At 41.0% G+C, this 23,716-nt stretch overlaps 1 protein-coding gene across 6 annotated transcripts in view; it reads left to right on the top strand.

The window, feature by feature from the left end:
- The window catches only part of ldb1a (LIM domain binding 1a), a 176,911-nt gene extending 173,216 nt beyond the window's left edge, over positions 1-3,695 (top strand). For 4 of the 6 annotated variants that reach the window (XM_028795722.2, XM_028795720.2, XM_028795721.2 and 1 more), the window contains exon 11: positions 667-3,695. In XM_028795722.2, coding sequence (XP_028651555.1) covers positions 667-897 — 231 coding nt within the window. In that variant the 3' untranslated portion in view covers positions 898-3,695. The remainder of the gene's footprint in view (positions 1-666) is intronic. The other 2 variants (XM_028795725.2, XM_028795724.2) reach the window with 1 other exon arrangement.
- The last annotated feature ends 20,021 nt before the right edge of the window (positions 3,696-23,716 follow it).

Raw genomic sequence — 23,716 nt, 5'->3', positions numbered from 1 at the left:
TCCAGTAAGAATAAAATGTGATATATTTATATTTTAGACCACATCACCCACCCCTGAAAAAGAATATCTGTTGTTCTTCTGTTGGGCATATGATTTAAAGAATAGCAGTAATGATAATAAATGTATCAGACTGTGTGGTTCAGTGTATGACAGGAGCTGATCTTATCACTCACACAAGGAGAGAAAGTGATAGCATTCTTTATAGGGTGTAATTTTTTTTTCTTTCTGTTTACTCTTTCATATTTGAATGTCTGTTGGGGGCCACAATAATCCACGTATTAGCCTTGTATATGTGAACAGTAAAACAATTTATACAGCATTTTACAAATTTTACAGAATTTGATAGAGTAAACATAAGTTAGCAGTAATCATTAATAGCAAACTTTGGTCTCAATTGCTTGGCCTTTAACACATATATACAAAAATAGGAACTTATGAGAAATTTGTTTGAATTTGCCATTAAATTCATTTTGCACTTTCAAGCATTTGATAAGTTATTTATAATTCTAAGATTCACTGTAGTTCAAGCCCCATATTGACTCCAGTAGACCCCACCACATCCTTTTCCCAAGCTCCCTTGTCCCTTTCTCCTTTGTTATGGGGCCTCATCTCTGCTCCCGCTATTGCGGGGATAATGTTTGCGCCCCTTCCTGTCCCCCCCTGCAGGACGTGATGGTGGTGGGAGAGCCCACTCTGATGGGAGGGGAGTTCGGGGATGAAGATGAGCGGCTGATCACGCGGTTGGAGAACACGCAGTTTGACGCAGCCAATGGCATCGACGACGAGGACAGTTTCAACAACTCCCCAGCGCTGGGTGCCAACAGCCCCTGGAACAGCAAAGCCCCCTCCAGCCAGGAGAGCAAGAACGACAACCCCACATCGCAGGCGTCTCAGTAAAAAAGAGAAAAAAAAAAAGAATTGGGGGGAGGGGGGGCGAGGCAAGAAGGAAGGGGGCTGGAATACATCCGTGTTTTTTAAATAAAAAAAAAAAACACTCATCTACCTGAATAAATAACATTTCAAAAGAATGGCACTCATTTCCGGTCCTGTAGGCTGATGCATCTTGGGAGTTCCACAGTCATGCAGAAAGTTCAGGTTCAATCCTGTTGATGCATTTCACAGTAGTTTTTCAACAAAGCATATTCTGGACAAAATGTGTAGCCAAGGTTCAATAATACGTAAGGCCTTGGCTACTTTTTCTTTCTTTCTTTTTTTTCTTTGCCCACTTACCCTCTCTCCCCTGAAAGTTTGGGCAATGGTAACCATACACACACAAAACAAGAAGAATGTTGTGAAGGACATTCATGCATGGGTTGAGTATAAGCATCTATAAAAACTGGCTAGTTGAATGCAGCTTCTTCTAACCAACTGTTACAGCCTATAAAGGAGGATTTTTGTTCCAACCAGAACTTCAATTGCATATTTCCAAATAACATTTTCTTTCTTTGTGCATACAAGTCAGCAATCTCATGCTGCTCCCGAGACTTTAGATAGTCTATGGACATTATTCTGTGCACTTTAGTGTGGAATACAAAGTTTTAAAAATTAAAATTATTTTTTTTTTAGGACCTGGTTGGAACAAAAACCCATTCTGTCCTGGAGCTTGAGGACCGGAGTTGAGAACCACCACGTTAAAACTTAAATATACAAACAGTAAAGCATTGAGGTACTTGGGATTTGGTTGTGCACATCAGGACACATTGTTATACCTGTGAACAAAATGTGAAAGATATGAAAGTGGTATTAACGGATGGAGAGATTGACCTTACAAACAAAATTGAATCTTGACACACAAGAGTTTGACCTGTCCGACTTATTTCTTTTTAAACTCAAAATGTACTGTTGTATCTTACTTTATTTTTATATATATATTTTTAATTTTCACTTTTTAAATGAGCCTGATTTATGAAATGAAAATAAATTATGATGTAATTGTTGAATTGTATGACAGCCATATATTTTTAACATTGTGATACTGTGCCCACTAATGAGTAAATTGTCTGATTGCTATTAATTTCACTTATTATCAAGCACTGCAATTTTAATGTGTTTGTCTTTAATGACATTTTTCCAGAATGTGGGTGTGAAGATTTGTATCTGTTGTAACTTTAAATGTATGCAGGGATGGAAACTCGGGAGTGTCAATAGAAACTGAAGTATGTGTTCATCTGCCAGTTTAAAAAAAAAACCACAAAATGAACACCCGTCTTTCTACTGGTGAAGTTTTAGGATAAATAAGCCAGATAACATGCAAATAGTGTGTGTACAAGTAATATTTGGATTGATATTTTTAAAGAGAAACACATGTGTAAGCATTATTTAAATAGCCTCTGATTTTTCCTTGGGTTCTTTCTGATTGACTCAACCATTCAGAGTTACTGTATATGCATAAAACGAACCTTTCTTCTTGGCTCTACTAAAGGACATCTCCAAATATCATCAATGTGGTCACAAAATATTTAAGCCTAAACTAAATAATGTGATGAATCAGAAAAATTGTGTTAATGCTTGACAAAAGGTACAGTTGTAGGATCTAACAGGTTTTAGAAGTCCATTAAATATCTTTTGTTTATATCCATTGTCACAGTACAACGCAGACCTGAATTTAGCAGTGCTAATAACTTGGTGCTCTAGTTGTGCTCAACAGGATTATGTGGTACTTTGGAAAAAGTACCAAATTAAATAAGAAGCTTGTATTTTTGTTTTGCTTTTTGGAGACCCTTCACACCACTAAAACCCAGTACCTCAATCTGTTTACTTAATGAATTGAGAAGTATTTTATACTGGCCTGTATATCCCTTTTTTCTATTTTTTCTTTCTACCAACACCGAAAGCTACAGACCAAGGAACTACTTGCAAGATCCTTTAAATCCCTACCCCCAATAAATATTGGTTTTTATTATTTTTTTTTTATTGGACTATGTAAACTTGTGTGGACTTTTACTTTTTATCATTTTATCTGTTTTTGTGTATTTGTGCTTGTATATTTAAGGTAGTAGCAGAAGTTCTGTATAGCTGTAATTAAATGTATTCCTTCTTAGTGTACCCCAAAGCAAAGCCCTGTCTGTAAAATGTTTAAATAAAGAAATAAACAGGAAAAAGGTCAAATGTTCATTTTGAAATGTGCTTGAGACTTGAATTATATTCTGGGTACATACACCTCTCTGGTTGTCTATCACACTACCCATTTTCTTTGGAAATTTACTTGTAAAGCTTTTGCTAATGCATGTTTAGTTGAACCCTATTATTCTTCCTTCCTTTGTACTCTTTGTTTCACTGAATCAATGTCCTTTTTCTTTAGCTCATTGACAAATGTGACTATATTATTTTTTAAGCCTCAACCTTGATTCCTAAAGCTGTAATGTTTTCCTCATAACTCATAACATTTATAGTTGCTTCATAAATACTACAGTATTGAATGGAAGTACTGGTCCATGCTTTTGTAAAATATTTTCATTTGGTTTACAAAACAGGGTTCTTGTCCCTTCTTGTGGCTTAGCTCTACATGATTTTCCTTTGCAAGTTATGGGTACGATTTCTGACACTAAACCGACGGGTGTTTTGTATCCTTTAGTCTCACAGTAGGGCCCCTTGACTTTGGGGCAATGTAATATTTTATTATGTTCATTTTTTTGCATAGTTTGTGCCATTATTAATTAATGTATGGTACCAATAAAGATGAATTTTCACTTTAATTTTGTGGGCTTTTTTGTTCGTCTACAACCATGATTTCATTCAACTTCGTAAGCAGATGAAACCATACAGTTCAACATGTTGTTGTGTTTAAATGAATGATGCATACCATGTTTGAAGGTAAAGTTTTAACAGAGTCTGGATGTACCCATTACCTTAACTCCAAGGTGCATCAGATAGAAAGATTTGCTTTTTCCAATTGTTTACAGCACACATTAATGTATTGGTTCAATATGTTATTCTGTTGTTTTCATATTTATTAAAGCTAGCTTTACTGAAAATGCTAAAGTTGTAAAGGTGAAATTTAATTTGATCAAGTTTTTTTTTAATTTTCTTTCTTCTAAAACAGTAACAGACCTAGAATTTAAAATTTACTGAAAATAGCACCTCCTGCTAGCCTACAAACATTGACATCGGCAGTCATCTGGAAGTTATGCTTGCCTCTAAAGCCGCATCAAGTAAGATTGTGATAAAGGTGTTTCTTAAGGACCGGAGTGACCTGAAATCAGATCTTTGCTTGTCATGAGGTTTGCACCATGAGCCTAGAGGTTTTAAAGAAGACAGTAACCTGCCTGAAAGCATTTGCACAAAGAATACCAGTTATGTATTGTCTTTTCACAAACAAGGTTTCATCTGGTAATGCAGCCCTGAAAGTAGAGGTTTTAGTGCTATAATTAATAAATGCCAAATATGGACAGTGCAGGCTTACTGAAAGAACAAGGTGTGAGTAATTCGACTTGAAAGCAAGGAGCTCTCTGATTTAAGGTTCTCCTGTCAACTTACTGCTAGCATGAAAGGATATTCTTAATCAGCCCTGAAAGCCGCACATCACATTGCCACCAGAAGAGCCAATCGCAAAGACACTTGTGAGTATTCTTGTCCAGTGTAAACTCCTCAGTTTGCCGATGTTATTTGGACTGCAAGTGATCCGCTCAATTGACCCACTCAACACCTCGAGCCAGATAGAGCCCAGTGTCTGTAAACAGTTGTGCCCTTTGGTCTGCTAGACAAATGGCTCATGATCATGTCTGTTAGTACAGGTTCTTTCTTACTAAAAGAATATATAATTATCAGGTACAGCTTTCAGGTTTTTGTGTCCTAAACCTAACAGATGTACAAATAATGTCCTCGCTCAATTATTGTAGCCAGCAAAATGCTTTAGCCATTCCCATCCTGGAGAACCCTTCTTTATAAGGCCCTGGCTGTGAATTAGGAGTAGAGGCGGAGTGAGAGTGAAAAAGCAAATTTTGAAGGTTGAGATCTGCTCAGGAAGCTTGTAAGGATACTAAAAAGTTATGATGTCTTTTTGTTTAGGTGAGTCCAAGATTAAGCCCATATGGTATTTAATGGTGCATTTGTTTGTAGACATGTATTCAGAATTATATTTATCATATATATATGCACGCCACAGTTGGTATTAAGTAATTCTTATGCCTGTCAGTATACTGCATTACTCTGTTTGACCACAGGTATTACTTTAAAAGCTACTCTGTCAATGGTGACACTGCCCTTGGGACCCTATCCCTCTCTGCTTTCATGTCCTCCTCGTACAGGCCCTCTAAATCAGTAACCAACAGTGATTTGTCAGGTTGAGCAAGCAGGCTTATGACTTCTTGTGCATTTGCAAGGGTATAATATTCTCCAGGGGGCTCTAACTCTTTTTTCCACCTTGCTGCCCTTTCAGTACTGTAAACATACACACAAGCTGTAAAATGTGTGACACCTCAGTGTATCTCCAAAATAGTTAAATTAACCTCCGCCCCAAATCACAATTCTAATAAATATCCAAAGTTATAGTAAACCAGCATGAAGCTGGTAAACATTGGAAGTAAAATTTTTAAAGCCTTCCTGCATGGGTAGGAGTGCCAAGTGATACAATGGACTGTACTGTCTGTGTTTGGAATGCAGTGATTGCTATTAAGTAGGCCTGCTGCATTCAAGAGATGTTAGCAATCCTAAATGAATCAGCTAAATGGAATTCAGGCATTACTTGTTCACTATGCTGAAGCTCTTCAACACAAATAAGATGTAATTGGCCCAATATGCATCATGAAGCCTAAGCATTCCTGTGGAAATAATTTGATAAATGTTGTTTTGATCAAATTTAGAAACGATGCAAAGAAGCAGAGAATCTCAGCTCAGAAATTGTGGTAAGGCAGGAAGAGGAGCACCTCACTAGGTTTAAGGAAAGGAAGGACAGGATGGGACAGTTAGAGGTGTCCTGAGGTCTCACTGTGCCTGATGCTGTTTCTTTTCTGTCTTCTTTCTAAGTTAATGATCTGTGAGTAATTTTACTTTTGTTTATTTCATTGTTTGTTTAATTAGCTGACCCTTTTCCTTCTCATGTTCAATATTCAGAATAGTGCAGTAGTATGAGATTTACATTTGTAAGAAGTGAAGAAATACTTGCATGTTTTTCCATATCTTTAAATGTTTTCTTGGTTTTGTTTTCTATGGAGTTTGCTCTCTTAATTGTATGGGGAGCTGAGCAGACACCCAGGCAAACAACACTGAATATTAGGGATAGCATAAAAGTTAACTGCTGGTGTGTGTGTATTAGTAGATAATGGCATAAATAACCAGAACATTTCAAACGGTTTATTTTAAAGAATTAATTCTTATCCACCTACCACACATGTATCCCAGCTTCATGAATTAAAATTTAGAGTAACCAATTTCAAATTTATACATTCATACAAAAAAATACACCAATCAGCCCAAACATTTGCCTAATATTGTGTAGCTCTGACCCATTGAGGCATGGACTCCACAAGACCTCTGAAGGTGTCCTGTGGTATCTGGCACCGAGATCTTAGCAGAAAAACCAAGTAAGTTGTGAGGTGGGGCCTCCGTGGATCAGACTTGTTTTTCCAGCACATCACACAGATGCTCAGTTGGATTGAGATCTGGGGAATTTGGAGGACAAGTCAACATCCTGAACTCTTTGTAACTTTTCTCAAACATTCCTGAACATTTTTTGTAGTGTGGCAGGGAACATCATTCTGCTAAAAGAGGCTACTGCTACAAAGTGGTGTGCGTAGACTGCAAAAATCTTTAGGCATGTGGCACCTGTCAAAGTAGCATCCACATGAATGCCAGGACCCAAGGTTTCCAATCGGAGTGTTGCTTAGAGCATCACACAGCCTCTGCCATCTTGCCTTTTTTCAATAGTGCATCCTGCTACCATCTCTTCCCCAAATAAACAATCCAAATGCACCCAACCATTCACGTGATCTAAAAGAAAAAGTTAATTCATCAGTCCAGGCCTACTTCTTCATTGATCCATGGTCCAGTTCTAATGCTCACTTGCCCATTGTAGGCTCTTCTGTGTCATCAGATCAGACGAGCCGGCCTTCACTCCCCGCATACATCAGTGAGCCTTTAGCATCCGCAATCTTGTTGCCATGTTACCAGTTATCCTTCCATGAACCACTTTTGGTAAGTACTAACCACTTGCTTCCAGGTACACCATTTTGGAGATGTTCTGACCCAGTCATCTATCTTCAAAATTTGGGCCGTGCCAAAGTCGCTCAGATCGTTACACTTGCCCATTTTTCCCGTTTCCAACAGATCACCTTTAGGACCTGACTGATCACTTGCTGCCAAAAATATCACACCCCTTGACAGGTGCCATTGTAATGAGATAATCCATGTGAAAGACTTCACCTGCCAGTGGTTTTAATGTGGTGGCTGATCGGGGCGTATATACTGCATATATTACAGTGGGCCAGGACTCCACTGGATATTAGATAACTATTATTCGTATACTACATTTTTATTATCAGAGTATTTTACTACTGTTACAGCATTATTATTATACTATGTGATTGTTATTAGAGTATTGTACTTCTATTATTAGTGTATTAGGAGTGGTGGCTCTGAGGCTAGGGATCTGCACTGGCAATCGGAAGGTTGCCGGTTCGAATCCCGTCAATGCCAGTAGGGACTCTGCTCTGTTGGGCCCTTAAGCAAGGCCCTTAACCTGCAATTGCTGAGCGCTTTGAGTAGTGAGAAAAGCGCTATATAAATGCAAAAAATTATTATTATTAAAATTATTATTATTATTATGCGATTGTTATAAGAGAATTATTCTACAATTAGGACACTATCATTCTTATTAATAGTATTATACAGCAATTGGAGTATTAGTATAATAATAAAAGTTGTATATGTGATTATTAGAGTATTATACTACTAATATTATTACACTAAATTACTGTTATTAGAGCGTGAAAGTGGTTTCAAACCCCTACATACTCTGCACACTGTGTTGTAGATTTAATATTAAATGAATACTTTTGCCATTTTTGCCATCAGTCTACCCTCAATAACCCATAATAACAAAGTGAAAACAGGATTTCAGAAAGGTGTGCACATTTCTTAAAAATCAAAAACTGAAATCCCTCATTCGTGTTAGTATTCAGACCCCTTTATCAGCCCCTTTGTGTCTTCTTGGGTTCAGCTTCTACAGGCTCTGCACATCTGGATGTGGGCCATTTATCCCATTCTTCCTGATGGGTTCTTTCATCTCCATTAGACTGCCATCTTGAGGTCCCTGTTGTACATAGGTGTTTTATGGGATTGAAGGTGGGCCACTTAAGGACAGTCGAGACTTGCCCTGAAGCCACCCCAGCATTGTCTTGCTTTGGATCGTTATTGTGCTGAAAGGTTTAAATTGTTGCAGTCTGAGGTTGCATGCATTCTGGGCCTCTCCCTTAATCCTGAGCAGTCTCTCTGTCCCTGCCGCTGAGAAGCACCACCAGAGCACGCTGTTGCCACCATCATGGTATTAGGCAGGTAATAAGCAGTGCCCAGACAGTTCAGTTTTTTCTCCCCAGACTAGAGATAATCATTTTCCTTGTGCTCTGCCACTCCATTAAATGATGTTTGGCACTCTACTATAAGTGCTGTTGACGTGGCCATCCTGATTGGCTGTCACATCTCAGCAGAGGACTGCTGGGACTCTGTAAGTGTAACCATTAGGTTCTTGGTCCCATCCCTGAACACGGCCTTTCTTGCCCATTTACTCTGACATGCCGGAGAGCCAACTCTAGGAAGAGTCCTGGTGGTTCCAAACATCTTCCATGTCACTATTATTGAGGCCGCTGTGTTACCAGGAACACTGGAAGCTGTACAAGTGGCTTTATATCGTTCAATGCCTCCAGTGTGTATCATGCAGGATTTGGCAGAAATAAAACATCACTATTAAGAAATGTGTTGCCTGAAGCATTGAGGCAGTCAGAGTGGAAGGAACAATCTTCTCAGTCTGTCAGTGGAGCAGGACAGTGACAGCAGTCTGTCTCTGAAGCTGCTCCTCTGTCTGGAGATGACACTGTTTAGTGGATGCAGTGGATTCTCCATAATTGATAGGAGCCTGCTTAGCGCCCGTCGCTCTGCCACGGATGTTAAACTGTCTAACTCCATGCCAACAATAGAGCCTGCCTTCCTCACCAGTTTGTCCAGGCGTGACTGTGTCTTAATGCTGCCTCCCCAGCACACCACTGCGTAGAAGAGGGCGCTCGCCACAACCATCTGATAGAACATCTGCAGCATCTTATTGCAGATGTTGAAGGACGCCAGTCTTCTAAGGAAGTATAACCGGCTCTGTCCTCTCTTGCACAGAGAATCAGTATTGGCAGTCCAGTCTAATTTATCATCCAGCTGCACTCCCAGATATTTATAGGTGTGCACCATCTGCACACAGTCACCTCTGATGATCACGGGGTCCATGAGGGGTCTGGGCCTCTTAAAATCCACCACCAGCTCCTTGGTTTTGCTGGTGTTCAGGTGTAGGTGGTTTGAGTCGCACCATTTAACAAAGTCCTTGATGAGGTTCCTATACTCCTCCTCCTGCCCACTCCTGATGCAGCCCACGATAGCAGTGTCGTCAGCGAACTTTTGTACGTGGCAGGACTCTGAGTTGTATTAGAAGTCCGATGTATATAGGCTGAACAGGACCGGAGAAAGTACAGTCCCTTGTGGCGCTCCTGTGCTGCTGACCACAGTGTCAGACGTGCAGTTCTCAAGACGCACATACTGAGGTCTGTCTGTAAGATAGTCCATGATCCATGCTACCAGGTATGAATCTACTCCCATCTCTGTCAGCTTGTCCCTAAGGAGCAGAGGTTGGATGGTGTTGAAGGTAGACTCATGAAGGGTTTGGGCCCATCAGTCTGCTCAGTCGCACACTCAACATTTCTTGTTGATCATATGCATGCAGGACGTGACATGGCAAACGTGGCTTGGCTCTTTAAAAAATCCAAAATGCAATGCAGTGTAATCAGTTCAAGCTCTGTTGTACTGGTAGGAGTACCAAGTACAATTAGACTCCCATGTGCCGTTTCCACTATGCTGCTACTCGTCCTGCGTCTCCCTTTGTGGCCCGTGCAAAATAACTACACAGATTGTAAAGCTGCAGGGGTTTGGGGGGGCTGCAAGCACCCCAAACGAGCAGGAAACAGGACCAGGAGTGATAAAGGGACTACGTCTAGTTTCTCTCCATTATCCAAGGACACCTCATAAACGCAGAAGGCTTGTCTTCTAAATCAAAGCTTTTGCTGTTTCAAAGTGGACACATTTGGTAAGTTTCAAGGCTTTTTTTTCTTTTAATATGCTCAGTTCTATAGAGCTTCATTGTAAGCTTTTACAACACACAAAAATATTTTTAAAATTTATGCAAAAAGAACACAATTTCATGGGTAAAATTAGTACATAGCATGATTGTAAAGAAAAAATTTTCTCTTGAAAAATACCAAACCTCTCCTTTAAATCTCTCCAGGCCACGATTGCTGCTGCTTCAAAGCCAATTTGCCTGAAGGCAGGTCTGAGTCAGGACGGAGGGGAGGCACGCAGGCCTATGTCCGGAGCGCCGCACTCCCGCCAGTTCAACAAGGCTTCTAATAAAGAAAACGGGGGGCATCATCTTGGGTAGTACGGGCTGCTTGTTACCCACTTCACAAGAAGACTACATACAGCTGCAATCGGAAATGTTCAACCCTCTCACCTTGGAAGACATTACAGTGATGTGAATCGAGGCTAGGTAAAACACACAGCAAAAAAGTCTCATTCAGCAGTAAGAAAATACGTTTGGGACAAAGACACATTTGTACAGAAGCGTATTAGGGCCACAGTGAAGAAAAAAAAACTTTATTCTCGACATTTCTACTTTATTCTCGTAGTTTATTTTGTCATTAAAGTAGAATGTCGTAAGCTAAACTTCATCCTAAAATCAATGTTTAATTTACTAGATTTTCTCAAACTCCGTCATAAGTTAATGCAGCACATTAAATGCTTTGTGTTAAGTGTTCCCCGACTCAGTTGTTAATCACTACGCTTCTTAAACTGACTTCCTCCACACTAAGAGGAGGCGCAGGCAGCGATCGCCGCACAGAATCCATTCACTTCATGATATTCCTGCTCTCTGAACATTTAGAACGCTGAGATAAATACTTGATATCATTTTCATACTGAAATGCGTTAAAGCAGGTATTAAACATGCACAGTGGTGTGGCGGTAGTTGACTTTTTTCTCGTCATAAGCATCGAGATTAAAATGGAAATGTTGAGAATAAAGTCAACATCGACTTTATTCTCGATGTATACTTTTCTTCTTCACTGTCCGTATTTTTTTTTCCTTCTCCGTGGCCCTAATACGCTTCTGTACATTTGTGATTTACTAACTGCTCCACACTTTCAAATTACAAATCAAACAGTTCAGACATTTTCATTTTACTTAAAGTCAATTTATGTTCTCAAAATAACTCAAATTCATTGCCCTATGTATTGTTTGGGACAAAGACACATTTGTGATTTACCCCTCTTGTTCCGCTCCACAGTTTCAAAGTACAATTAGAAGTGTGCTCATGGCACACTTTCATTTAAGGGGATTTGCATTCATTTCGGTCACACCATATAGAAATGACAACACTACTTCTACATGGTCCCCTCCATTTCAGGGCACCATAATGTTTGGGACAATTTGCGTCACAGGTGTTTGTGGTTCTTCAGGTGTGTTTCATTGCTTCATAAGATTCCTCAGCCTGCTTCTACCCCTCAGTGTCTGTAGTTGCCATTGGTCAACATGAGGACAAGACCTGTGCCAATGTAAGTCAAAGAAGCCATTATGAGACTGAACAACAGGAATCAAACTATTAAGGACATCGGTAAAAGTTTAAGGTTACCTAAATCAACTGTTTGGAGTATCATTAAGAAGAAAGAACGAGAAAGAACGCACTGTTGAGCTCAGTAATCACAAAGGGACTGGCAGGCCGAGGAAGACCTCCAGACTGATGACAGAAGAATCCTCACTAAAGTAAAGAAGAAGCCCCAAACGCCTGCCGGCAGATCAGAAACAGTCTTCAGGAGGCAGGAGTGACGACTATCAGTGGAAGACTTCATGAACAGAAATACCGAGGCCACAATGCAAGATGCAAAGCACTAGTTAACCAAAAAAACAGATCACAGTTTGTGAAAAGGGACTTAAACGAGCTTGCAGAATTCTGGAAAAAGGTCTTGTGGACAGACGAGGCAAAGATAAATGTGTACTTGAGTGATGGTAAAAGGGAAGTGTAGAGATGAAAAGGAACTGCCTAAGATCCAAAGCTTACCATCTAATCTGTTAAAGATGGTGGTGGGAGTGTTTGGCTTGGGCACACATGGCTGCCATAGATACTAGCACACTTATTTTAATTGATGATGTAACTGCAGATGGCAGCGGCACAATACATTTTGGGGTGTATAGAAACATCTTCTATGCTCAAGTTCCTGTAAATGTCTCCAAACTCATTAGACAGTGCTTCATCCAACAACAAGATAATGATCCCAAACATACAGCAAAGGCAACACTGGAATTTTCCAAAGCTACAAAATGGACCATTCTTGAATGGCCAAGCCAGTCACATAATTTAAATCCAATTCAGCAGGCCTTCCATATGCTGAAGAGAAAGTGTATGGGGACAAAACCCCCGAAACAAGCAGGCGCTGAAGATGGCTCAATTAGAGGCTTGGAAGAGCAGCACCAGATGACGTCTATGAATCGCAGACTTCAAGCAGTCATTGCATGCAAGGAATATATGACAAAGTACTAAATACGCCTGCCATTGCTGTGCCCCCAACATTATGGTGCCCTGAAATGGGGGGACGTTGTAGAAAAAGTGTTGTCGCTTCTACATGGTGTGACTGAAATGAATGGAAATCCCCTTAAATGAACATCTGCAGTGGGTGCTTTAATCATGTCTGAAATGTTTGATTTGTGAATTTAAACCGTGGAGCAGAGGGGTACATCAAGGACACGTGTCTTTGCCCCAAACGTTATGGAGGGCACTGTATTTGAGAACATAAATTGACTTTAAGTTAAATGAAATATTGAAAGGTGCATCCTTTAGCCTTTTATCTTTTCCAATAAGGATTTTCGGGAAGTGCTGACAAGCTTCTTGCACCTCTCTGCGCCCTTTCTTCACGCGCAGAAGCCCCCAGAACTTTGATGTTTGATGGCTTCCGTACTGCCACTGCCTTCTTTAAATCTCACCAAAAAAGTTTTCTATGTGATTTAAATCGTGGGAGTGAGTCGGCCACTTCAGGACATTCCAGAATCTTCTTTTTCAGCTGAGCTTTGGCTGACTTGCAGGCGTACGTGAGATTGCTGTCTTGCTGGAGTTCTCTTTCGGCAAAACGCTCCAGTGCCATCGCGCAAAAAAGAGTTAAACATCGGCCACCGTGAATCTGAAAAGAAGCCTGACGTCGGTGATCATTTTCTTGTGTTTTTTAAATATGCTGAGTCAGATTAACGCTTTATTCGTAGGTTTCTGTAGCTGGAGGACGCGCAGTAAACTCTTTTCTGCTTGGCCATGTGATTGAGGCCTGCAAATGACCAGCATACCATTATGTGTGCTTCTTGCCGTACAGCCAGTGCTGCTGGAAAAACAGTGCAGGTATTTTTACTTAAATAAAATATGTATTAGTTTACTCGTTATTTAGTAATCTGAATACTTAATGTGTGTTACTTTTAAGGTGCTACCCTACTGCTCTCAGAGAGTGTCGCTGAGTTTGGCATTGTTCATTCAGCATATCAACACACTTATCAATTTCTGAAATATTGAGACAGATTATTTCAAGCAGAAGAAGGAACGATGCACTCGCCCAAACATTTGTCTCTGGAAATTTTAGCGGACGGTCCTAACCGCGGCTGCTGGAAGCGGGAGAAGTAAATGGCAGGCTGGCAGATTGCAACAGACACACACAGACTACAAAAATCCTCGAAAGGGAACCCGGTTAAGGGTTTACATGGCCACATAATCGACTTGCTCGCAGAGATCCACTTCTGTTAATCAGGTTTCTCAAATTGGAGTAAGGGTGTACATGGAAGTGTAAGGTTCCCGTGACTAGTTGGGTTATTGAAGCACATGCAAACGCGCTGATTGTGACCCAACCAGCTAAGAGATTCTGCTGTATGTTTGAAGAAAACATGAGGGCCTCCGCACCTAACTTACCGACTGGAATCAAAATAGCGCACTAATGACACGACTGTACGACCGATCTGTGTGATTTACAGGAGCATCAGGCCTCCCCGTGTAACAGCTCTGTGTAATGTGACAGCTTCGGGGTTTTTCATTTATTCTCTCAAAATCTCTTAAATATCTCATTTTCTCAACTCTGTCCAAGTACAGTAATCCCTCGCTACTTCGCGGTTCACTTTTCGCGGATTCACGACTTTGCGGATTTTATATGTAAGCATATTTAAATACATAATGCGGATTTTTCGCTGCTTCGCGGGTTTCTGCGGACAATGGGTCTTTTTACTTGCTTCCTCAGTTGGTTTGCCCAGTTGATTTCATACAAGAGATGCTATTGGCGGATGGCTGAGAAGCTACCCAATCAGAGCACGCAGTTAAGTTCCTGTGTGCTGCTGATTGGCTCAGCGACGGAGTGCTGCATTAACCAGGAAGTCTCATCTCACTCATTCATCATTAACGTGCTAATGCTTCAGGGGCCGTGTCCAAGCACCAACAGAAGATGCAAATGATTGCAGAAAAGGTAAAAGTTTTGGATTTGCTGAAGGAAGGGAACAGCTACACCGCTGCAGGACATCGATTCTTTTTATTTAAAAAGGAGGAAAAGCATATAAGATCTACGGCCGCAGTGTCCTTTAACCAGGGTGCAAAACGAGTTGCAAGTGGACGTGATAAGGCAGTAGTCTGGATGGAATCTGCTTTAGGAATCTTTGCAACAAGGTCGACGACGTCATGACCTCCTACAAGCTGCTACGTGTACTTCGCTATACAGTAAGTGTAAACTTATCTACCGATTTCATATTGCTTAGCAGTTGTCCCTGTTTTTAATAGAGTAAATGGTGGGTTGTAAACAATACGGGGAGGGTTTAAAAACGTCCAAATACACGTTAAATAATTAAATAAATATGGTGTCCCAACTTCACGGAAATTCAGTTATCGCGGTTGGCCTTGGAACCTATCTCCCACGATAAGTGAGGGATTACTGTATTCAACAGCTTCACCTGACACTTTGTATTTATTAGATAGCAACATTATTTTTCTTCTAACCACTTCTTTGTAAAGTTACACAGCTCAGCATGCTAAACATTTAAAATGGAAACATTTTCCTCCATTGTGATAATAAACTGTTTTCTAGCTTTCCGCTGCTGTACTTTTTTTTGGGGACTGAAAGCCCTAACAGGGTCAGATATGAGTAGAGCAGACGTCCTCCCATCCTCTCCACCAGGGGGAGCTCCAGCCCTTCTAATTGTCTAATTAGTCGCCTTCTCTCCATGTGGTGTGTGCCTGATGGAGGCAGCAGTGGTCCACAAACTCGGCCCTCGGGACCCTCTGTGGCTACAGGTTTGTTTTTTTCTTTTCAAACCAGATAAATAATCAGTGACGATAACAGATAATAACGGATCTCTTTTTATTTGCTGGTCTTTTTCTTTTCTCTTAATTCTGCTTTCAGAAAAGCACAGCAGTTTGATTTTTACATTCATAACACATTTAGAAATGTGTCTGTTTTTGCAATTGCTTTAAATGCCAGAATCTACTTAGTTGCTGTTCTATTATTTTTGTCTTTTTCTGTGTAATAATCTCTAATAATGACAAAATCACGCAGAGCAGACACCCAGGCAGATGACACTGAATAATAAAAGAGAATAAATGTTAGTTGTGACTCACCAGTGTATTCGGTATTCAGGGGTCTCCCCATGTGTAAGCAATCAGCATGACTCCGCTATGACTTTTGGCAACAATTCTCCAAGGGCCCCCACAATCCCGTCGGCGAATCATCAAGGAGGACCAAAGGGCCGGTAGTTCTGGATCTCGAGGACACTAAATAGGGCAAGATGGAGTTGCAAGAAAAAAAAAGTTTAAAAATCATTGGATTAAATAGCCAGAACACTTGCAAAAGCAGATTGAAAATATTGTTAAAAAGTAGTAGACAAACTGCATTATCTTCACATAAGCGCTCAGGTTTTAGTACAGTTAAAGTACAGCTTAGTACATTTTAATCCAAATTTACCAAACCTGGTTTACAATATGCAAGCTTTTGAGTCAACTCAGGCCCCTTCTTCAGGCAAGATGTACAGGGCCCTGAGTTGCCTTCGAAATCTTTTTAGTTAGCCAATAAAAGGTGTCATTTTGCTTGACTTTTCTCTACATTCATAATGGCTGACACGGTACAACACCCTAGTACTACAAACCTGGTTTTGTAATTTCTACATTGACCCCAAAACAGAGACTCTGGGCAGTGACAGCCCACTTGATTAGGCCAGGAGCCCGCTGGCCACACTGGGTCCTCAGTACTGAGTTTGGGAGCCGCTGGTCTTCAGGATCTCTACCCTCAATTGACATTTGTACTTTCTCATGTTTCTGTAAGTAAAAATTAAAAAAGGACATTATTTGGTGATGAAATATGAAATGATGCTCTATGAAAAATTTGTAAACTCTTCTTGCTGGCATGGTGGCGCCCCATGTCCTCCCAGTGTGGAGTTGCCACATTCAGTCCATGTATGCGTGGGTTTCCTTCCACAGGCCCGAGGTCTGGTGGTCCGCCCATGCCAGATCGGCCCCTGATGTGTGTTTGCGTGTTCACACTTGCTCCTGCCTGGTGCCCAATTCTTCCTGGGATGGGCTCCAGCTGCCCCTCAGCCCTGCTCTGGATAAGCAGATGCATAGAGGAAACTTGTCAGAATATCATAGTCTTACCCAAAGGAAAAAAAAACGGAAACTGTACACGTGGGCTTGTGTTATTAATACTGGTGTGAGGGTGGGTGAGCAGAACATATGGTGGCACTGGAATAGACCCCAGCTCCCCGCAATCCTAAACTGGATTAAGCGGGTCTGAGATGCAGTAGAACCTGTTAAGATTAAGGGATACAGGGACAAATCCTAACCCCAGCACCTCCTGTGCAGGTACATCCCAAAGTGTGATTGTTTTGTGACTCCATATTGGCCCAGTGTGATTATACCCCTTTACTCCACATGTGACTACTTCTCATTCAAGCACTCTGCAGTCCCACTGTGTGGAATTAAATGCCACTAAGCAAACCTGTCCAGCTTCTCACTCTCAGATATGCTTAATTGAATAACAGGGTCACTGGCAGCATGGTGTGGTAGGCAGGATCCACCCTGCATGGGACACTTGTCCACTGCTAGACACACTTAAGGCCATGTCACATTACATGATGTTTCCAACGATTTTCAGTCATTGCCTAGAATATATATCTATTATAGAGGAAATCCTGGGACGAGACTTTCTCGGAGATAATTTCAACTCCAGCGAGAGATAATTTCAGGTCCCGTGAGATGAGACTTTTTGACAAGTCCCGCCCTCCTCTCAAACATTTACAGCCACGCCCACGGTCCACTCACTTCTCATTCGTGTGAATGCTTTTGTCAGACACAGTTCCTGTGCTCTCCGCTCCAAGCGGGGTCGGAAATAAAAGACAAAGAGTAGATGACAAAGTAGAATGTCGTAATGAGGTTCGAAAACGTTGGCGCGATACACATGCAGAGCAGGTTAGAGATTATGAAAGTATTAAAATTCGAAAGTCTCAAAAAACTGATAGCAAAGATCACATTAGCACTAACAAACAGAAATTACTACTTGGTGAAATAACGGAACTGCATAAAGAGATCGAATATATGGACATAGGTGATATGACAGAAGTATGTAGATATTGTTCAGCTTTAAACTTTTAAGTCGGAGACTTGTAGATCGGCTAATTCGTGTTGCCATCAGAGAAAAGTGGTGTTTCTTCCCAATGAAGAGGCGTATCCGTGAGAATTAAAAGATTTGTTGTTTTGTGAAAGTGAAATCCACATACGAGAGCGGCAGAAACGTGAAGTGGCTGACGCGTAACGCAGGCCGGGGAGTTGGCAAGCGAAGTGAGCAGGGGGCGAAGCCCCCTAGTATATATATATTTATAATCCTTTATTCGCCATATACAGTTTCTTGTATTAGGAATTAGGAAACATTTCCCACATACCCCAGTTTACTCTCCAGAGACACACACAGAGTTTTTTGGGGTGAGAGCGCAGGGTCAGCTATTTGTACGGCGCCCCTGGAGCAGTTGCAGATTAAGTGTTGCTCAAGATCCCAACAGGAGTAGCATTCCTTCTGTCACTGCTGGGATTTGAAGTGGCAACCTTCAAGTTACCAGCCCAGATCCGTTAGCCAGAAACAGATGGAAGAGAAGCTCGTCTGTCTGATGTCTTGTGTTTTATGTACTACAACAAAATGCAAAAAAGAATAAAAAGGGCCGAACTTGCCGTAATTGTTAACCGTTTGTACAACACCAGCTCCGTCAGGCAACACTCTATTGTCTGTCAGAAAAAGGTGTGAGCTTGACTGTTCCAGAAGGTTGGCACTTGGGTGGTAAATGTGATGTGGCCAGTGATTTTCAGTTTCGGCTTCAGTGACGAAATCGGCAACTGAGGTCAGCTCATTTGATATAAGCCTCAACTAGAAGTCGTAATGTGAGCTTTACACTCACAAGATCAGGGCCTAGTAGAGTCACTTATTACTTGCAGTTTTAAACTTCTAGAAGAAAATGTAGACCATGGCTTACTTCTTCTGACTGTGTCACGTTCTTGAGAGTAACTATTGTAAGAGCACCAAAATAATGAGAAGTCATTCAAGGTGGAATGAAGAAACAAGTGGCGTCCTCAAGGTCTCTGAAACATAAGGGGGCACAGTTCTGGTTTGCCTCACCAATTACAGCACTCCCGGGTGGTTTTGACCACATATGTCATATCTCAAAGGCCATTCTGATGCAGCATTTCTGTATGCAAATGCAAGAACAATGGAAATATGGAGCTTGTTCTACAACATGCGGTGGGTTGGCACCCTGCCTGGGATTGGTTCCTGCCTTGTGCCCTGTGTTGGCTGGGATTGGCTCCAGCAGACCCCCGTGACCCTGTGTTCAGATTCAGCGGGTTGGAAAATGGATGGATGGATGTTCTACAACAGAATGTTCAAGTTAGAGTGAACTTGGGAGATGAAGGCTCTTTCTGAGTTCCTTTAGAATCGACTGATCAGTTGCTTCTGGTGTTCCCAAAATGAAGACTAAAGTGCAGGGGAGATCGTGGCTTTGCAGTTGTAGCCCCCAGACTCTGGAATGGGTTACCACTTCATGTTAGGCTGGCCCCTACTTTGCCTCTTTTTAAATCACTTCTTAACGCCCGTTTCTATTCCTTGGCTTTTAATGAATTATACGAGCTTTGTTTGTCTGTCTTATTGCTTATTGTCTTTTGTGCTGTATTATTCTTGGTTGTACAGCACTTTGGTCAGCGATACTTGTTTTTAAACGTGCTACATAAATACATTAGATATTGACATTAATAAAGTAGAGCGACAGTGTAAGGTGCCCTGCTGGAGCGAAAGCTGAGCTCTGGTGCAGTATTAAAATGATAAAGACGCAGATTCTTCTCAGACGTTTTCTCCAACTTCATAACTTAAGCTCCAAATCAATGAGAGTGAAATGGCAAGTTGATCTAATAGAATGCAATACCATTAAATAATTATTAATTAATTAATTTATTTATTATAGCACTCTTCACCAAGTTCAGGCGCAGAGCACGGTGACCACAAATTCTCAGGTATAATGCAAGCATAGGTTATACCAGGGGTGGGCAGCGTCAGTCCTGGAGGGCCGCAGTGGCTGCAGGTTTTTGTTCCAGCCCAGTTTCTTAATCAGAAGCACTTATTGCTGAAGTGACATTTTGCTGCTTCATTGTAGTGGTCTCGCTTGTTAAGGTTCCCCACCCTTAATTGCTTATTTTAGTCGTAAACATTCACTATTTTTAATGGCTCCCTATTAGCAATAAGACACAAATGACAAAGAAGCCAGCAGTTCTCCATCTAACTTGTTTGCGTTTACACCTGTGTGGATTCATCATGCACTATCTGGTTTAATAAAACTCTTAAGAGAAGAATGTGACAGACTAAAAGGCTTCAAATCATTTAAGTGATATCCTTGGAGAAGAAAAAGTCAGTGATATAAGAACCTAACATTTCAAACTAACAAGCCATAAAATTACATAAGGTCTGAGACTGACAAGGATTGGATACTAATTAAGCACTTGGGTTGGAATGAAAACCTGCACTCACTGCGGCCCTCCAGAAACCGACACTGCCTATCCCTGGATTATACAAAGTAAAAAATACAGAATTAGTACATATAAAGATATAGATTTGTTACACACCCACTGAACGCAAATTAGAAACTAATTAACACTAATGGAAACCAACAACATCTGTCTATTAGCTAATTGTTGAACTATGGCCAGATGACAGTAAAGGAGAGGAAAACAAAAAACTCCAGACATCAGCATCTCAGAGAAAATAAACCTCTAGGGGGTTCCACGGTCAATTGTAAGAGAGAATATCAAATGCAAAGTCAGACCCAGTCAGAGTCCTGAAGACTTTGGCCAGCTGTTGGGCCAGCCCCTCCTGAGTGTCCTAGAGTCAAGTCAGTGCTGGACTGTCCAGTTTTATGAGGGAATTTTTCCTTCCGATGATTCTAATTCTTCCAGTATCTGAGAGGTCTTTACCAGGCAGGAGATCAGCTTGACAATACAGCATTGGCACATGAAGATACCAAGGAAAGGAAGAGAGTAGAGGAGGGTTATTAACGCTTTAAAATATTGTAATGCTTTTCTGTGCAAATGATTGGACTAAGATCTTATTGGCCTACTCTTCGTGTTCGTAATAATGATGCCGTGATTTAAAGAAGAGCTATTCCATTTCTTTAGAAGTCAAGAGGTTATATTGTGATTGCAAAACCAGTCTTTTCCTACAGTGTGCCTCATTTGGAGACCTGGCATATTCTTGATCTGTTCTGGTAATTTTGCTGATTAACTCAGATGTCTTCTTGGTGTCCAGTTTATTTTTGCGAGAAAGATATGAAATAATCTGTCCTCTTAAAAATACCTTCAGAGTTTCCCAGAGTGTATCTGCTGAGACCTCTGTGGATGCATTTGTCTCCAGAAAATAATCAATTTGCTTGGATGGGGGTTAAGATGCCAGCTACGAGATGAGCGTGTAGGACACAGTAAGTTAAGCTCCATGATCAGAGGGGCATGGTCAGAGATAACAATAGAGTCATATTTACAAGCTTTGATAGTGGGCAAAAAAATGATTGTCTAAGAGGAAATAATTCTTGAGTAACAATGATGTACGGGTGAGAAGAAGGAGTATGCTCTTAGGTTAGGATTTAATTAGGATTAGGATTTGATCTGTTACAAATTGTGTAATTATCTTTACCGTATTAGATGTTATCGCCATTGTATCTGAGGATCTATCCCGGTCTGGATTTAAAACACAATTAAAGTTGCCGGTCATTATAATTTTAAATAGATGCAAATACATTTTGTAAGAAGCCTCTATCATCTGTGTTAGGTGCATAGATATTAATCAAAATCATTTTAGTGTTAGATAAATTGCCCTTCACCATGACATATCGCCCTTCAGAATCAGATATTACATCTGACGCTACAAATTGGACAGTTCTATGTATTAAGATTCCCACACCCCTGGTTTTCTTTGTGTAGTGAAAAATTTGGCCAGTCCAGTCTCTTTGCAACCAAAACTGGTCCTTGCTTAATAAGTGAGTCTCCTGTAAAAAATACTGTCTTGGCATTTAGACTTGTTAAGTGAGAGATTACTTTCTTTCACCTTTAATTCATGATTGAGACCCTTGACATTCCAGCTCACAAAGTTCACTATTTGGTCATGGAAATATTTCTTCTGAACTTTTGTTGACATTTTGTAGTCTTAGGTTAAGGTAGTACGTTGTAAATATGATAGCTTTGACGTAGATTTCATATTATTGCCAAGTGATACAGCTAAGTATATTATTATATTCTCAGTAACAGTTGATGGAGTGTAAGGAATAACACAGAAACAGCATTGCTCTTTTTCTCTCCACCCCCTAGCCCCAAAGAAATGATTAACAAACAGAGATGTTTTTCCAGCCCTTCTGGTATTGATGAGTTCACCGTTGTGTTCCTTCTTTTTAAGAATATACCACAGGGTTGCTTTAACCACTCCTTGTGTTTCCGCTATGTTCCTAAAGGGTTTATTTTGTTTTCTCAGCCTGATGATGGACTGTTTCTACTTACATGAACAGCTCTTTGGACCTCATATTGAGAGTTCACGGTGACAGCTTCCAAATGCAAATTCCACACTTGGAATCAATTCCAGGCCTTTTACCTGCTTATTAGTTACTGAAATAATGAGGGAACTGCTGCCATCTGGCTATGGAACGACTTATCAGTCAAATGTCCAAATACTTTTAAGTCTCTGAAAGTAGGGGGACCCAGTATAATAAAATGGCTGTCATTCCATCCATCCATCCATCCATCCATCCATCCATCCATCCTATTCTGCTTACCCGAGGTTGGGTCGTGGGGGCAGCAGCTTGAGCAGAGATGCCCAGACTTCCCTCTCTCCGGCCACTTCTTCTAGCTCTTCCGGGAGAATCCCAAGGCGTTCCCAGGCTAGCCGGGAGACATAGTCCCTCCAGCGTGTCCTGGGTCTTCCCCGGGGCCTCCTCCCGGTTGGACGTGCCCGGAACACCTCACCAGGGAGGCGTCCAGGAGGCATCCTGATCAGATGCCCGAGCCACCTCATCTGACTCCTCTCGATGCGGTGGAGCAGCGGCTCTACTCTGAGCGCCTCCCGGAGGACTGAGCTTCTCACCCTATCTTTAAGGGAGAGCCCAGACACCCTGCGGAGGAAACTCATTTCAGCCGCTTGTATTTGCGATCTCGTTCTTTCGGTCAGTCACTACCCATACTGTACATACATACATACCCATAGGCTGTCATTCCTAAACGGCTCATAAGATATTTTTGGTAAACCCCTAGAATTAAAGTTGAAAGTCTGCACTTCAATCACATAATGATTACTTTCTTTCAAATCCATTATGGTGGCATACAGAGCCAAAATTCTGAAAATTGTCTCACTGTCAAAACACTTATGGACCTGACTGTAGTAATTTAGGACGCTGCCACAAGTGGCACATTTAAGTCTAAATGGGATTATCTTTATATTCCTTATGTAAACGATCAGGCTTAAACAGCTGAGCACTGTATGACTGAGCACAGTTTTCTTGTACTACTTCCTTATTTTCCCAAGGCATACATTAGATTAGTTAACCACATTTCAGATAAACGTACAGTAAATGAGAATGAATTCACAAGTACCATTGTTTGAATCAATACAGCATAAATAAATCTTTTTTATTTGACATTCAGCATTATCAGCCAGGCCTCTGCTTGAGCTCATGTTGACGGCCCGCTCCCTCTTTGCTTTTGTTACTTTGCTCTTTCCACGAATAGAGACACACAGATCTCATTTGAGTTCACTTTTATGCTGAGCCAAAGTCATAAAAGCAGACGGCGGCGTTCAGTCAGGCCTTGGCATACAAAGAAGGAGCGCCCATCAAGCTTTACGATGACAGCTTTGGGAGGTGTGGCGGTTCTGATAAGGACAGTGAAATATCAAGAAAATTGCAAAGTTCT

Source organism: Erpetoichthys calabaricus, chromosome 2 (genome assembly GCF_900747795.2).
Source record: "Erpetoichthys calabaricus chromosome 2, fErpCal1.3, whole genome shotgun sequence".
Classification (NCBI taxonomy): Eukaryota; Metazoa; Chordata; class Cladistia; order Polypteriformes; family Polypteridae; genus Erpetoichthys; species Erpetoichthys calabaricus.
This window is presented reverse-complemented; position numbering and strand designations above follow the sequence as displayed.